The 16,712-nt window shown below is 37.3% G+C and overlaps 1 protein-coding gene across 1 annotated transcript in view; it reads left to right on the forward strand.

The window, feature by feature from the left end:
* Positions 1–11,528, forward strand: part of STK32B (serine/threonine kinase 32B) — a 129,713-nt gene extending 118,185 nt beyond the window's left edge. Inside the window, exon 12 of the mRNA XM_065735778.1 lies at positions 10,587–11,528. Coding sequence (XP_065591850.1) covers positions 10,587–10,725 — 139 coding nt within the window. The 3' untranslated portion in view covers positions 10,726–11,528. The remainder of the gene's footprint in view (positions 1–10,586) is intronic.
* The last annotated feature ends 5,184 nt before the right edge of the window (positions 11,529–16,712 follow it).

A 16,712-nucleotide genomic window follows, 5' to 3' on the forward strand; every position in this document is an offset into this window, starting at 1 on the left:
TGAGGAAAAAGAGTTCAAACTAAATCTTTCAATAATGTGTACTCTTCACAGTTTCATGGAAGAAAAAAAAATAAAAAAGAGTATTTGAAATCTCATTTTCAAAGCCTTCCAGGAAAAAATGGCTGAAGTTTTCCCAAACAAGTAGACACGTGACTGTGGTTGCTACACTTCACCAAATGAACATCCATCTTCTAAAATAAACATCTGTGGGGTAATGATGCCTGTATCAGAGCATTCTCCTTGTCAAAGCAGTGGAGAGGACCAGAGGTTCAGGATAATCAATGTAGAGCCTCAGCAATGCAGACAAACACAAATAAACCTCATGAAACAAATCAAAAATCAATTCACAGGCAGAGGAAAGGCAAAACCATCTACATTTATACACACCAGAATTCAAAAATGAAACTGAATTTTATGATTCTAAGCAAAATATATTACATTTTTTTCCTAAGTTCTATTGAAAAAAAAATCATATATATGATAAATGATGGCCTCACAACACATCACAATTATTCAGTGACTGTAAGGGACAAGTTTCATGATTTCTCTTTGTCTGACTTCATGTCCATAAATGTCCATGAAACTTCAGACCCTCAATATGCTCATTGGTTTGGGAAGTCTGGAAATGTCAGCAGAGAGTAAGATATGCCACTGCAGACTTTTATCTCCATTTGCCTTGTTTTTTGGTGTCTACTCTCATTTGAAATGGTCCACTCTGAGATGGGATTCTGCGTTAGATGGTCTGTTTGTGTGTGCTTTTATGTTCTCTCACTGTTTATAAAGTGTCCATCTTCATATAGAGTTTGTACTGTAAAATTTACATATGTATGCATATATTTTTAGAAATAGGGGAATTAAAGCAAATTTAGGACAGTAAGAGACTTAGGTGAGACTCAATTTGCCTCTTGCTTTTTGCAGATATGTCAGGCACCCAGTTTCTGGGAAGAGCTCCAGGTTGTGAAATCCACCTGGAGATCATTTTCCTATGTTTTGTCTGTAGTGGTTGCACCTCAGTGACTAAACCAGACAGCTCTGTTTCAATTCAGTGACTTCCATAGATCCCTGTGTTAGGCAACAACCTTCCCCAGACATTTTGTAGGGAGATTAAGTGATTGATTAATTGATGGCTGAAATGATGCTATGTTATCAGAAGTGAGCTACCAGCTAGGTCTCATTTAGGTGATAGTATTTCTTCTTCAGGTAATAAAAAGGCTGCAGAAGAGCTAGACTTTTTGTGACTCTAAGTTTTGGACTTTGGCAGAGAAATCTTTGTGAAGAAAAAGTGAAGAGAGATGAGACAGCAGGGAGGTCACTGTGGGCTGTGTTTGCTCCCTGGAAACTCATAGACTGATTCCTGGAAACCTGTTTTCACAAGAGCGGGAGAAAGGTACAGCTGAATTAGCCACCTCCAAGGCACTTATTCTAGTCTGAGAGCTTTTACTGAGCCAGAGTAGCTTCCCACCTTATAAACTGTCATTAATTAATCCTTAAATTATTGACTGTGTGGCTATCACAGACCTGCAGATGGTTAGAAAATTGGTGCTGCTGGGCAACTAAGTAATCACGATTATGATGTTCCCCCCTCATCTCTGTTCCAGGATCCTTTCCTCAGCAGTAGGGATAGGGATGAAAGAGAAGTCAGATGTGATTGAATGGTAACATCTTAGTGATGGATGGCTGCCCTTCTGTCCAGTCCTGCTTAGTGGTGACAATCTGCCATGCAGTCACTGACAGAGCTGCAGGTGTGCATGATCATCACAGCAAAGGAACAGGCATTTTACAGGCACCATGCTATTATTTGCTTTTAAGTTCTCAGTTTTTTAGAATTGCTCTCAATGGTGTTATCTGCTATTTCATTTTCTTAAATGGCTGTCCATTGCTTGCTTTTTTCACACATTTACTTAATATTTTATTTTACTTTATTAAATACCAGGATAAACCTGAGATCTCAAGACATCATAGGTGAACATGATTCAGCACCCGTTATGATTTGTCACTTGACTTCCACACACCAGTATTTCACGTCACTCACTTTGTATGTGCACCCGAACCCGTTATACTTAATAAAAAACTGCTGATTGGTAAAAAAAATTATATTCACAAGCATCTACTGAGAATAATTAGTCAACAGGAGCCATTAGTTACCCACAGTATAAGCATATTTCCTTAAGGATTCTGGGAGAAGGTGGAAGTAAATGCCAGGAGTGTCAATGGTACCAGAACATATCTGTGCTACATGGGAACACTTTCTCCAAAACTCTATTTTTCACATTCATCTATAATGAACCACAACTTCTTGTCTTTGCCTCAGTCATTTAAATTTAAACAGAATTAAAACAGTTATTTTAATGTTTACATGGTAACTGACTGTGCTGTCAAAGCACATATATCACAGAGTATGTAAAAACCATCTGAGATTGTGGTTGTTTCTACTGAGGCAGTCAGTGCCAAGAGGACACGTTTAGAGACAAAGCCAGACAGAGTTAAATACTGGTTAGATGCAGATCTCCTACTCCAAAGGGTGTGTGCAAGATTTTCAAAATAATCTGAAATAAATTGGAATTTGATGGCACATCTGCATGGATGAACAGGTAATTGCACCCCTGTCCTTATGGGTGACTTCCTCACAAGCTCTTGTCGGTATTTATCGGCTTGTGGACTATTCAGTTTCTGCATGTCTGAATAGTGTGGGTGTAAATTAGTTCCTATCCAGAAGCAAATTGGCTCAGCTAAATAGTGCAGTGTGTGCTGAGTTTATGCAGCTGGGAAACCAGAAGAGCCCTGAGTTTGTGTATCTTTGTTTTTCTGGAGATGCAGCGAGACAGTATTCCCCTTTACTAATCAATTTTAAACCATTTATTTAGTTCTAGCTCCGTTAGTAGTCACTGCGGAGAAATGTATCTCTCGAGGTTCATCTGTGACAGACACATCAGATAACTTATACTGGAACTCATTATTCCATGTCAGTTCCTCTATCTTGTTTTGAGAGCCTGAGCTAATCTTTTGGCTGTCTACAGTTAGCTGGCATGAAATCCATTCCACAGTTCTGGGCTCGCTTCATTTGGGTGAAAATAAATGCCTAGCTGCCAGTCCAAGAGGCACAGACTTTCTGTGGTAATCGAGTCATCTCGTATGTCACTGAGCACTGCTATGGTAGCAATGACGTTTGAGCCTTACGTATGTAGTTCTGAAGGCAGAAGGTGAAAAACAAGCAACACTGACATTGCTGCATGATGAATATCAAGTCTTGCTCCTGTCTATCCTGAAGTCAGCCACGCTCTGTTCCAGGCTGCCTCTGGTACTGGAAGAGGCCTTCAGTTTTATTGGAAAATCCTTCTAAATTCAAGAGCTTTTCTGAGATTTCTGTTTTCATGAGAACATTACCGAGATCATTCTGTACACACAACGAAGACAAGCCCAATATTAAATCTGTTATGATATACTGCTCCTCTGCAACATGTAAAAACTTTTTAAATAAAAATGCACATTAACTATATACAACCTTCTCATGGAACAGTTTCAATTAGCTGTATAATTATTTAATTAATTACATCTCCAAATTTGATGTCATTTAAAATAGTTTCTCATTTTTTTTCAGATGTGTATTTCTCCTTCCACTTCTACTGTCCTTTTTTTTCCTTATTCTTAATTTCTACCCTTCATTACTGTTTTTTTTGTTGAATTGCACTTCTTTCTTTTATGTTTCTATTTTTTCCCCTTTGTTTTTATGTATTTCATGTCTACACATCTCCTCCAAATGAGTAGCACGATTATTGAGTTTAAAATTCCAGCAGTCTTCCATACTGCCTAGTTGTCAGCATGATCCCTGGCATACGTTTTTCCTAGGGTGCAATCATTCTCTAAAGAAATGTCCTTCATATTTCAGAGGTTAGCATAGGCCAAAGACTGTCCAAGCAGTAGTTGAAGCACAACAGACTTCTTTGGAGGATTAGCGAGTTTATCCATAAGGGTGCTACCTAGCCTGCATTGCTTAGATTCTGGGTGCCTATTCCTCCGCTATTTTGTCTTCTGGTATGAGTGCAGCCAATGCCTAAACATGGAGAATTCTAATTGTTTTCTCTAATGAAAACCTTCTTAGATACCTCTAGCTCTAGTGGAATGGAGCATAAATGTTTGGCAGATACTTTGTTTACCAGGTAAATCAATCCTATGAAGAATTATCAGTTGTTTCTGATACATATTGGTATGGAATCAAAAGTCTTCTTTTCAGAATGGGAAATTGCTAAAAATTTCATAAGACCAGGACTTACCTCTATTTGCCCATCCAAGTCATATGCCAGCTCCTCCCCCTACAAACCTGGGCATTATACATGAGCATTAACGGTCAAAATTGGATCTGTGACTTGGACAAATAAGATCTCCTGTGAGGATAATCCAGAAGTGTCATATTTTCTCTTTTTGTTTGCCAGCTTCTGTAATATTTACATAGAACAAAATTAATTCTTTCCTCTTTATGGATGTAAGTGTAAAATAAGCAAAATTCCTGAGTTTCTAGTCAACTCACAAGCTTGTTTTAATTAGCATTTTAAAAAAGAAAACAAATACGTGAATTTCCACTTCCTTCTGATATAGTTAGTGGTTATTTTGTTTAGGAAAGTAAAAATACTCCTCCCCAATATATTCATTCAGTTGAAAAAAATCATTAACTGAGCTTTGCTTGCTTATTTCTTGTTCTTTATTTTACTTTTTCAATTAAAAAACAAACAAACAAACAAACACCAGAAAACAAAGTAGTTGAATGGAAAGCCTGGCAGATAAGAACTAGTAAGCAAAATAATGGAAATACAAGAGAAAGAGTAACACTCATTTATAATTGCAAAATACTGTCAGCTTCTTCAACTTCATGAAAAATAGAATGTGACAAGAGAGAATTCATTAAAAAAAAAAAAGCATTCAAAAATGCAGGCAGAAAATTAAGAGTTCATGTATCAAACTCAGTTCTTATTCTCCACAGTGGCAACCAGATGAGACGTCGAGCTGCTCAGTTATCGATAGTTCTATGATCACTGCCTGCAATTGATGTTAAAACGATGGCACAAAAATATTGGGAAAAGCTCTCAAAGAGAAGTATAAGATGCACATGTGCAAAACTCATTATTTTTGAAATGATGTGTGGGCACTGCAGGGCCTACATATTACTCTCAAATAAGCTCCCTGATTCTGTAGTGTAGGCACTTTTACTTCAGGGCATGACCCCCTATAAAACTTAAGAGATTAAATAAGAGATTTTTACAAATAAAAAAGCTTTGCATGTATTTTGGGAAGTCAATCTGTTCTGGTTAGAGCATGAGGAATTGTGGGTGCCATGAACAATTCCAGCCAGCATCAAAACAATGCAACAGAGCCTTCTGGGGACTGCTGGGAGAGATGTCACTGAAAATGAGCTACAGTTACAAATACTGTTAGTTTTCACCTGTCTACCTCCCATTTGTCACTGAAAATCCATTATCTAGACTGAAAATATAAACTAAAATATATCCCTTCTCTTAATATTCACACCGAAGTATAATGTTCAAGTAACCCAACAGCTTTCCATTTATACTTTCTATCACACTCCAAGTTAGCAATACCAGGGGTGATGTTAGACTTTAGGTGATAATATGAGTTTATTATCTGGGACTATTTCATAGTCCCAATCCTTCTGATGTTTCTCAGAGCAGGTTTTCGTTTCATAAAACAGCTTCAAAATTTAAGGAACACAGGTTATACTCTGAACTTTTTTCACAGGGAAGGAATACACAAGTTTTAGTGCCAATTTTATAATGCTTCTTTTTTGACACCTTTTGACTGGGAACAGTATCAAGAAGTCCCAGTTCAGCTTTGGCTATCCACAGCTAGCTTATATCATGGTTAGAGACACTGTATTCCCAAATCTGTTAGTGTCCCTGTGAGATACTGGTGCAGTAGGGTTCCTCATGCTTCATGGACTCCACCTTCATAGTGTTATTCCACACTGTAAAAATGAATATCTATTTGGCTAGGATTTTTGCAATATTGCTGGATATTTTCCAGAATGCCCAGCAGTTTTGCTGTGTAGCATAACCTCCAAATTTCTGTTTCTGTGATCATGATATAGCAAAACAATACCTATGTATGTAACTGGCATCTTCAAACTGCATTATGAAGTTTCATTGATAGATTTTTTATGTCAAGAATAGAAATACTTAGTGTAATATTTTGGAAGGATGCTACTACAAAAAATCTATATTTGCTAACTGATATTCTAAAAATATTGAATGTGAACGAAGTGTCTTTATCATTGCACTAACTTCACCCTTACAATTTCTGTACCTGTGGTCTAGTAGACACATCAACGATATGCACAATGATACACTGTTGAAACAGTGTCTTAGCACTGGGTGGGTTTTTTTGTTGGCCTTTTTCCCCCTCTTGATTTCATGATTAGTCTCCCAGCAAGAAAATCTGCAGAAAAGTGCAATAGTACTGAAGTGGATCTGATAAATCATAGAACTGAGGAGTGTTTCTAACTATTAAGCAATCTGTCCCCCAGGATACATTAATCTAAAGACTGTATAGAATCTAAAGTTGTATAGAAACACTTGCTCATTTTAGACCACAAACCTCTCTGTGAAGAATAACTGGGATAAAATTTTCTACAGGTTTATCTACTTTCAGGGGTTTATTTCAAGACATGTAAAAGCTTCCCTTAGTTGAACACTTTATCCTGCAATAAAGCTACAGTTTCTAAAATTTGGTTCATAATGCCCACCTTGTCCCCAGACCAAAACCAAATCCACTTGTTTTCATTGGAAAGGGGGTTGAAATATTAATAGGCTAAGATAAGATACTAAATCTAGAAATGATATAGCAAATTCCACAATCTACTCTCAGTGTTTTCTTTCTTGCAAATTCAGGATAGTAGTTAGAATAGTCACTTGCAAATTAAATATAGTGAAAAGAATGTTCTGTAGAACCTGGTACACATGTAGTGGTACTTCTGTCTTCCTTGAAATCTCTCTGCTGGCAGAATTTGTAACCTTGATGGCTGCTGAGTTTACTCCCACTGTTTCAAACATTTCTGAGGCTTCTTTTCTTCTACTGGAGAATATGTTGCTCAGTTTTCAGTGCCGCACAGTATTGAAAATGCATGGATCAATGGTGAAGGCAAGGATATCTGTGCTTAACTATTCTTTGGCTCAGCAGGACCACTCTTAATTCCCAGCATAAATATATTTGAGCCTACTTATTTATCTGTACAGAATTGCTGCCAAAAAAAAAAGATAGACATTTTGCAAACTCATTTTCAGCCTCTTTTACCTGCAGGTTTTTTTTCAGGTATGACTATCCACTATGTACTATCCATTTGTTCACTCTTTTCATCCACAGCTGGCCATTTCACTATTTACCCTCTGTTCATGGCATTCAGCAAAGTAATAACTGTATGGTTCAAAACCACAACAACTATGTTCCCTATAAGCCATTCATTCTTCCTGGGTCTTTATCAAGTTATCACAGTCTGTGGCTGTGTCAGCTAGAGGGCGAGATAAGGCATTCACTGGAAAGCAGTTTCAGATAAATGATTTATTGCACTAGTGCTTTTTTTAAACAGAATGGTCCAGAGTGCATTTGTTTAGCCAGAATCACAGGGATTGTGTTGACCTACACATGTTTTTGTAAAGCTAAGAGTGTATGATGGAAAAGTGCCCCAGCTCTGGCATCAAGTGATCAAGAATGCATGAACAAAGGGTGAATTTCACTTCCAAAATTGCCCAACATTTAATTGCAGAGACTACTTTTTCACACACTGCTGCCTTGGTGAGATTTGTTTAGGTCCTGACCTGAAGCTCTATGCATTCTGGAGTTATACTGAAATGCAGACCTTATTGTATTTGTTTCTCAAATTGCAGAGATTTAGAGGAAGAGAAAATACTGCTAGTAATTACTCCAAGACCAGCTATATGATTATGTTTGGGTTTTCCTGTTCCTTAGTCTCTTACAAATCTGAAATCATGACAGTTGAATCTGTAACTTCTCTTTCTTTTACACTGAGCATATTGTATTAGACAGTCCAAAGACAAAATTTCAAATATTTCCTTCAGCTGGTGAATAGAGCTGAGCCTTAAAGTGTTACCTGGTGGTTCTCAAGTTTGCTACCAGGTTTCATTAGGTACTTGCTGTAGTTTTAGAAGTCTCCATTTCCTTTTTCATATCTTCTATACCGGTACTTCACCACTATCTCCAAACTTTGCCTTTGTATTTTTAGAAATGTTCTTTTTGCTGCTAGTTCTTAGCCACCACTTATCCAACCCTAATTATGACTAACTCCAATCCACATGAGATTTCTGGACAAACACTATTCCATCACAGTTTCAACCCCTTACACTTTTTCCACTTCTTGGGGGAGAGGTTGAGAAACAGAAAAAGGCTGTAATTTTCCCAGAGGGTGAGAGGGTTATAACAGAATCAACATCTCCTGATTCTTAATATATTTTCACATCCCCAGGACATACTGGCAGGTAGTTGTTAGAATACCCATAATAACTCCTTACAATGAAGTCTTTAACATAATATTCAACACTCAGTATAGTGATTTATAAATTATTAAATAGGTAAATAAGAGTTAAATTGTTTGCATCATTAGAATAATAATCTGTTGCTTACTTTGATATTTTTTACATACGAGTAGTGCATCTAGATATAGACCTAGACAATTTCCATTCAGAGAACTCAATGAAAAACTGCTAAAACAACGTACTTTTTCCACTTCCAAAACCCCATAATTTAAATATGCTTTAATAACAGCCCTTGTGAATAAAAGAAAATAAATTTAAACAAATTGGAAACAGAAATCAGTTCTATGGAGTGTGAAGTTTCAGGCTAGCCAGTTGTGTCTTTTGAACCCTTACCTGCTACCTTTATGCTCATCTTAGCAGTTTGCATTAAAAAAAAAGATGTTTTTCTACTTTCTGCTGTTACTGAAAGGCTTACTTTTTCCATTAATTTTGAGGGCATGGTGAATGCTCTCCTTTTCAGAATTTTATGGACAAAATAAATATTAAAGGAATTCAGAGAAAAACAATTGTGTTTTAGAAAACAATGCAATGATTCCTCAGGTCTCCAAAAATTGCCTTATCCCACTATTTAGGAGTCTGCACAGATCTGTAACCTATAATTTTCAACAAGAGTTTCCAAGCACTGTGGCCTTTTGTTCTGATGTGTACAAGTACCTTATTCTTGCAAGAACCAGTAGCTCAAACCCTGAAGTGGTTCAAGGCTTTGTCTGATTCAATTACTTCCTTGGTAGTTCTCCAGATCTCCTTTAAAGCCATTGTAGAACAAAATAAAAATCATTCCATCACATTAGTTATGTTCCAGCCTTTGCTGCCAAGACAGTTTCAACTGTAAGTTTTGTCAGGAGTTATATATTTCTATTTTCTTAGAACCCTTGGATGAAAATCCTGTCTCAGTGATTTGTCAAAGTTTATTTGAAAGTCCAGTTTTATTTAATCTGACATATATGTATACATATATACATATTTATTTTATTTAAATGTGACAGTGTTTGTACTCTTGTAAACCATCTCTATTTGAAAAGTGTTTTGATTAACATTAAACTTTCTTCCTCATACCTGTTTAGATAAAACAGAATTTCATGCCTTTTTACATTGTCTTCTGAGCTGTCAGTTGATGTCTTTATAGCTTTTATTTCATCCTTTTTAAACTCACCCTTTATATTTTGTTTTTACATGTTTTGTCATTATTGAATAATTGTTATGTATTCAGTGTTACTTGCAAAGGTATTTTTGGAGTATATCATACTACTTATGGCTGCTGTTACAAATTGCTTCTTCCATGTTTTCTGTAGTGCCAGCTCTTAGTGCCTTTTCTGGGGGAATACATCACCAGCTGGATATGTAAAAAATAAACAGAAAAGATTCCTCAAAAAACCCAGTAGTTTACCTTTTCAAAAGAAAAATAAAAATTGATCTCTACCATAGCTTCCCCATGAATTTTCCACCCCCTTATGGATGTGCTTATATCTTTGTATTCAGAAAACTACATGAAGTATCAAAAGAATCCCTGCAAAATCACAGAAGTTGATACCAGCACTGAACATAAATGCTGAGCAGTTTGATGACAAAATAATTGGTGAGGATTGGTGGTGTCACCAGGTCTACAGCTGTTTTCTAGAAAATAGTGCATAGAGAAGATGACTTTAAACAATGCAGGATTTTTGTAGTCCCTTAAAACCACCAATGAGGCCACATATAAATATATATTCACCTCATGTGTTTTCTTGCGCTGGCAGAGGCTTTGTCATGCCACATTTAGGAAGAGGTGACAAAGCCAGAGAAGGCATAATCCTCTGCTAGATATTTGCATTAATAGGAGCATTATTAAACCAAGAGCCAATTGCACATATTTAGGAGAAAGAATTCACAGGCATTTAAGACAAGAAAAGCTAGGGAAATAAATAGAGATTGAATAGTGAAGAAGTCTATTATATACACAGGTGATCCATAAGACTGTCAACAATGGTTATGCTGATTCAGTTACCTGCAGATCAGAGCTATAAACTTGTCGATGTTTTTAACCTTTGGCAGACTAAGAAGGCAGCAGGATCAAAGTGGACAGACTTCCAGCACAGAAAGCAGAGCATCCTTGCAGAGCCATGGGAAGATTCAAGATGGACGTAACAACAACTTGCTTGGACATGGCTGCACAAGAGGCTGCAGCAGCTAGTGAGCTACAGCTCCACACAGGCTTTCATCTGAGGATAAGGAGGGGTCCTGTCTCACATGCCTCCACCCGTGCCCCTTGGATCCCAGGCAATCAATCCTTCTGCAGGATCCCCAGCTGAGGGCAAGCCCACTGAGAAACCGGCTGAGAACTTCCATCTAAAACTATGTTCATCTGACTCTCACACTGGAAAAAAGTGACCATCACCGCAAAATACAGTTTTATAACTTTGACTATCCTTTTCAAAATCCTGGAAGAAAACTTGAAACAATTCACTAGGCAGCCTCACAAATATTGCCATGTTTCTGGCTACTTGCAAGAGACAAGTTGCACTGGGGCCAGGTTTATCTTGAAGTCTTTATGCTATCCTCTCTGCCTCCATTAATTAAAATGATCCAATATTGAATTACATGAAAATGCTAGACACAGCTGTTTCCAAACATCTGCTGTTGAGTTTATAACAGATGTACATGATGTAAATACATGATTGTAGTGTCAAAGAGGATAAACACTGAATAATTTCATTTAACTACCTGAAGGCCATTGGCAATGTAGCACCGTGACCGTCTTCATTCTGTTCTTCAACTTCATGCATTCTGCTTTGTAGTAAGAGATGTGACCCAGGCCAAGTCGAAGTATTGCTAGTGACTTTTGTGGATGCAGCATCAGACACATCAGCAGTGTATAAATATGACAAAGAGAGACCCTTATAGGCTGAGCCAGAGCAGAAAAGCAGCCTAGAAAAGACAGCTAAAAACATGAACTTGCTCAGATCCATAGTTAGGTGTTATAAAATGTGAAGAAATCTGTTTCCCTGGATCTATTCTGGATAAGAACTGTCTTGAATAGAAAGAAGCATACTTTATCCTTTGGTATTGATTACACGAAATCTCTTTTTTTTTATTTAAAAACAAAACAAAAAAAAAAGCATCCAGAATTCTGAACATTCAATACATTTATGGTATTTTACAACTTGTACATCCACATTTTGATAATAAATGCATGCTCATTCTTGCACAATCCAATTGTGTTCTTTTTTTGGACATTATGTAAGCAAACTTTGTGTCAAATTTTTAAAACAAATCAGTTAAACATTTGCAAGTGATAGGCGTTTTATTTGTAATAACCTATTTTTACTCTATTGCTTCAATTTTATCTTTTACAAAACAAAATTCTTCATAATTGAATAGATTTTAAAATTTGGTTTCAGATTATATGTAATTTTTGTCAAAATTTTTTCATAAAATACAGATTTTTTATTGCGCCATAAAATGATGCTATCAACAACAGAGCAGTTTTCTAAAGCAGTAAGGTAAAGATTTTTCATATGTTATACGCCTAGTGTGGATTTACTTGCTTAATTTTGGCACAGACTGAAATCATAGGATCAAGCAAAGGGGTAGAGATTCTTTGGTCTTGAGAGGACAGTTTTCATTGCCTGGAATAAACTGCTTCATGCTCTTCACCTCTTTTAATGATTTTATTATTATTATTACTATTATTTATTTCACTTCAGAAGTTCCAAAGTGGGTAACATTTTATGTAACAACTGGAAAAACCTATTTCTCTCTTTCAATTAAAATGTATTACGATCTTTGATCTCAATCCTAGAAAGAAATGAAAGATTTTATGTGAGTAATCCTGAACAAATTCATGGCACTTCTCATATGTAGGATCCATGCTGTAACAGATATTATAGATTAAAGGCAAGAAGCTTTTGGAAGTGAGGTCAGTAATACATGAAGCATGAAATGTTCCTGAGATGTCACTCATGAGGATGTCAGTCTGCATCTGCACTGTGGAACTCTTGTTGGACTGCAGTGCCTGCGAACAGACACCCAGCCACCAAGCAGCCTGGTTATAGAACAATTCCTGATCCACAGCCGTTATAATACAAGAATTTCATCAATGACACATTAAAATCTGAGGGCTTTTCCTGCAGGTAGAACTCAAATAGCAACAGGAGTCTTTTGAACATTTGCAGTTTGATCTGACTGGCTGCAGGAGACCTGTGCCAATGCTTCACTAAGCTGTTTTTGAGATGAGCCTGGTTATTTGATAGATGACATCTCCTTGAATGTGTTTGTAGAGTATTATGCATGAATGCAAGCCCTCTCAAACACTCTAATTTCATGGCTGTCATCACATAGTCATTTCTCAAACAACTTATTAGAAAAAAGTTATGGCACTGGTGCTCAGGTGCATCCAGAGTCCATGGCACTTCCATTGACTGCAAGCTGAACCTCACACTGCATATAATTGCCTTCATCTACTTTCTGAACAGATCAGCAAATGCTCTTGGCTACACTGGGGATCCAATGCACTTTTCATCTTTCCATTCCAACACAGCTATAAGAAATTGGCCTATCATGAGAACCACTGATAAAGATGCAGAAGAAGAAAAAGAGCTTATTCTTTACAGCACAAGCCTTGTGGGAATCAAACAACAACTAGAAGGAAAGTCACACAACCTGGGAATAATCCTGGGAAGTTCTGGGATGGGATGTGTCTCCTCTAACTTTAGACTTGAACAAAATGCACACGCTTGCAGCTCAGTTAGCCAGACATAGGCTCAAAGAAATAAAGAATAATAAAATAAGATTCTTGTAGGGTGCCTGGACTGTCTCCTTCAGCAGTTGGATCTCCCTGTAGCTCTGTCTCCATGGAGCCTAAAGTCAATGTACACAGGCTGTTCATATACAGATAGATACATATGCACTGACAGATTGATCGTGTTTGTTATGGCATAGGCATTCTGTGGAGATGCAGACTAATCCTTATGAGAGAATACAAATGACTGTGGTCATTTCAGCAGCAGGAAGAATGAGGCATTTAAACAGTTTCCATCCCTACATGGAAAAGTAATTTTTATTTTATACCAAAACAGACACATGCAATGGAGTGCTGCCTTGCTTTTCCATCAGAAATGTAAGCAGAGAAGGCAACCCAAATAAATGAAGGTTTTTAACAAAATACTTTGTGAGATAGAAGGGAAAAATGAAGTGTGGAAACCAAAAGGAACTCCTTGGGACTCATTTATTCTCTATGGCTTTATTGCTTTGCAAAAAGAGACAGTGATCTTTACTCCCAAAGTCTCTTTTTGTTTTCTTCCTTCATTTTAAGGGTAAAATATTTTTTTCTCATTTCACTTCCAAGGAAGAGAGAGGGAAGTCTAACACAACTGGAAAAGTGACTTGCTGCTATATTTTATTGCCATGCTGCTTGGTCTGCAGCGTCACAGTTCTGCTCACACACACACACATTCCCACAGCAACACTTTACCTCACACTCTGCCAGATTTACCTTCTGTTCAGTTTGCTCCTTCTACACTGCGAATTAAATATTGGCATAACACTGTAAATGTTTAATTACCAACCTCCATAAATAGAAATAGCTCTTTTTTATCTGTAGTCTTGACAAAATGATTAATGAAATATATACAAAAAAATCTTAATGTAGGCTTTTGGAGGTGGCAGGGATGGTGATAGATCTTGGTACACTATTAAAAATTACATGAAAATAACGGAGGAAATACTAGACTGCCATCCACCCATTCCATCAATTTAGATGTTTTCTGCTTGCAGGAATAGATGAGCACAATTCATAACTAATTTCTGACAGCTTCAGCTAAACCTAAATACTAGTGTACTGCTGAACGAGACCCAAGAGTTGTTCTGCTTTCCAGTTGGGTAGTTATGCCAACACTTGCATATGAAAAAGTATTGAACAGCACAGGAAAAGCTTGAAGGCTTTGGAGAGGTTCATTTACAGCTGTGATGGGTGCTAGAAAGCAAGCGGATATTCCTAGTGCTTTCATGTAGAAAGCAGACAAACAAAAACAGCAGCAACAACAACAAAAAGCAGGTATACACTTGAGCATCTTGTGTTAATATCTGCCTTGAGAGCAGACCTGGAACAAATCACTGCCCTGCACATAATCACCATGATTTGTGTATCTGGCTCAGACTTCACCCATAGCTCAGCAGGCTCCAGACTACAAGAAAGAGAGGCAAGGCTCCACCTGCTTGCAGAGCTGGGCTGCCCAGACTCTGGCTTCTAATGTAGAAAGAGGAAAAACAACTTGTAGCAGCTGCTGGAGCCAAAAGCACCACCCTTGCTTGAGAAAACAGACATCATTATTTCCTATGCAGCCACTGTAGCTCAGTCCCTCGGCACATGCTGCCAACAGGCTCTGAAGTAAATTCAGAATGAGGAATAGTGTAAAGCTTGTTTAAATCCTTCTGGTAGCACACAAAAGCCTCCATGCTAGATTGGTGTGATATTTGAAAGTTTTGCAGTTCTTCCGAAGAGCAAATTCTTAGATAAATAACTATTTTCTTATGCAGATTGTGCTTAATCATCTTAGCATCCATCAGAGTAGTCCTGTTTATTTATTTTAATGACTGGATCAACTACCCTCTAGCCAGCAGGGAGAAATGTTTTGATACTTTTAGCATTCATTTAGCAATGTAAATTAGCTTGCTATAATCAAGTTTGCAAGAAAACACACAGTATCATCAGGACCATAATGTGGCTGATATTAGCTGTGCTCGGTACATCAATGAACTTGGCTCAGACACACAAACCCTAATTTTTTTAAATATTTTTTAATTGGGGAGGATGAATCTATCTAATAAATTAGAATAGCTTTTAACAAAAGAGCCAAATGGTTCTCTCAGACAATCAGAATCATAATGTAGGACAGAAAATTTTGTTGTTCAGTCTCGGGGACTTTTTTTTTTTTTTTTAAGTCAGTTATAAACAATAAATTGAGGATATCAAAACCTTTGCAGCATTCAATACCCATTAAGAGAAGCAAGACTAAAACGAATCCTAAAATAAAAGTCCTCCTAAAATGTATGCCCGTTATTATAGAACTAGGTAAAAATCAGTGTTATCTGAAACTAATTACCTGAATAGATTTATTCATAGCCACTTCCATAGGCAAAAATATTTTGGAACTTGAGCTCTAAGAGAATGTCTTGCATCTTACTTTTTCCATGATTCAGTATGTGCTATATTGCTTTCTGAAAAATTTCCCACAGTGATTATTCTGTACTTGAAAAATCCCTTTTGGAAGAGCACTATATAAATTAATTAGTAGTTATAACTTTGCTATGCAATTCTGTAGCAAGGATAGTATTGTGTAGTCAAAGAGCTAAGATACTGAAACAATTTCTGATGATTAATTACTAATGTGGGAACAATTTAAGTCCTGTGTCCTATCACGATGAATGCTATCTCCATACATTAAGGTGGGTCAGACAGTACTGCAAGGAATTTAGATTTGGAGCTGGATTTATAAGATATAACTTGAAGACAGAGACAAAGTGGAGAATTCATTGCTCAGGGAAGGAGGTAACAGTAAAATCAGCCTATTAAATATAATGAGCAGCCCTGTAATGTAGATTTATGGGTTTTTTCTTCCATTAAATTATATGCACAATCTCCTTTAAGGCCGTAAGTTTCCCATTTAATTTGAAAACTGAACTATAACATCTTGCACAGAAGGGAAAGGGCTGGGGGAGCAGAGAGACAGTCAGTGCCAGTGACACTGGCAGAGCTGCCATTTGCCCAGCTTAGGTCAACAGGAGAACAAAACATTGGTTTCAGCATGCAGAAAATCTCTGCAACTGCAGAATCAAACTAAAGAGACCTGTGAAAATGTGAACTGATGAACTACATGAAGAGGGTGTGATCCACCCTCAGAGATGGAGCACATTAGCTATATGGATGCATAGAACAGCTACTGACTGTCAGCAGGCACATACTCCTTAGGAGAGGTCATTCACTGCCTTTTAAATTTCCTTCCCACCACAGAGATGCTCCCTCACAGAAACTCAGCAGCAGATGTGGTACATATAAGGAGGGAAGCAAGTCTGTCTGCAGGATGCCAGATGCTACTGGCATCAGGACTAAGCAAGCCCTGCAATTCTGTACTGTCTTACCTCGCTTCTCTCACTTGTCCTCTTCCTCTACCTTTTCCTCAC

The sequence above is a fragment of the Cyrtonyx montezumae genome, unplaced genomic scaffold, assembly GCF_038088225.1.
Source record: "Cyrtonyx montezumae isolate F1298 unplaced genomic scaffold, pur_monq_1.0 scaffold_2, whole genome shotgun sequence".
NCBI lineage: Eukaryota > Metazoa > Chordata > Aves > Galliformes > Odontophoridae > Cyrtonyx > Cyrtonyx montezumae.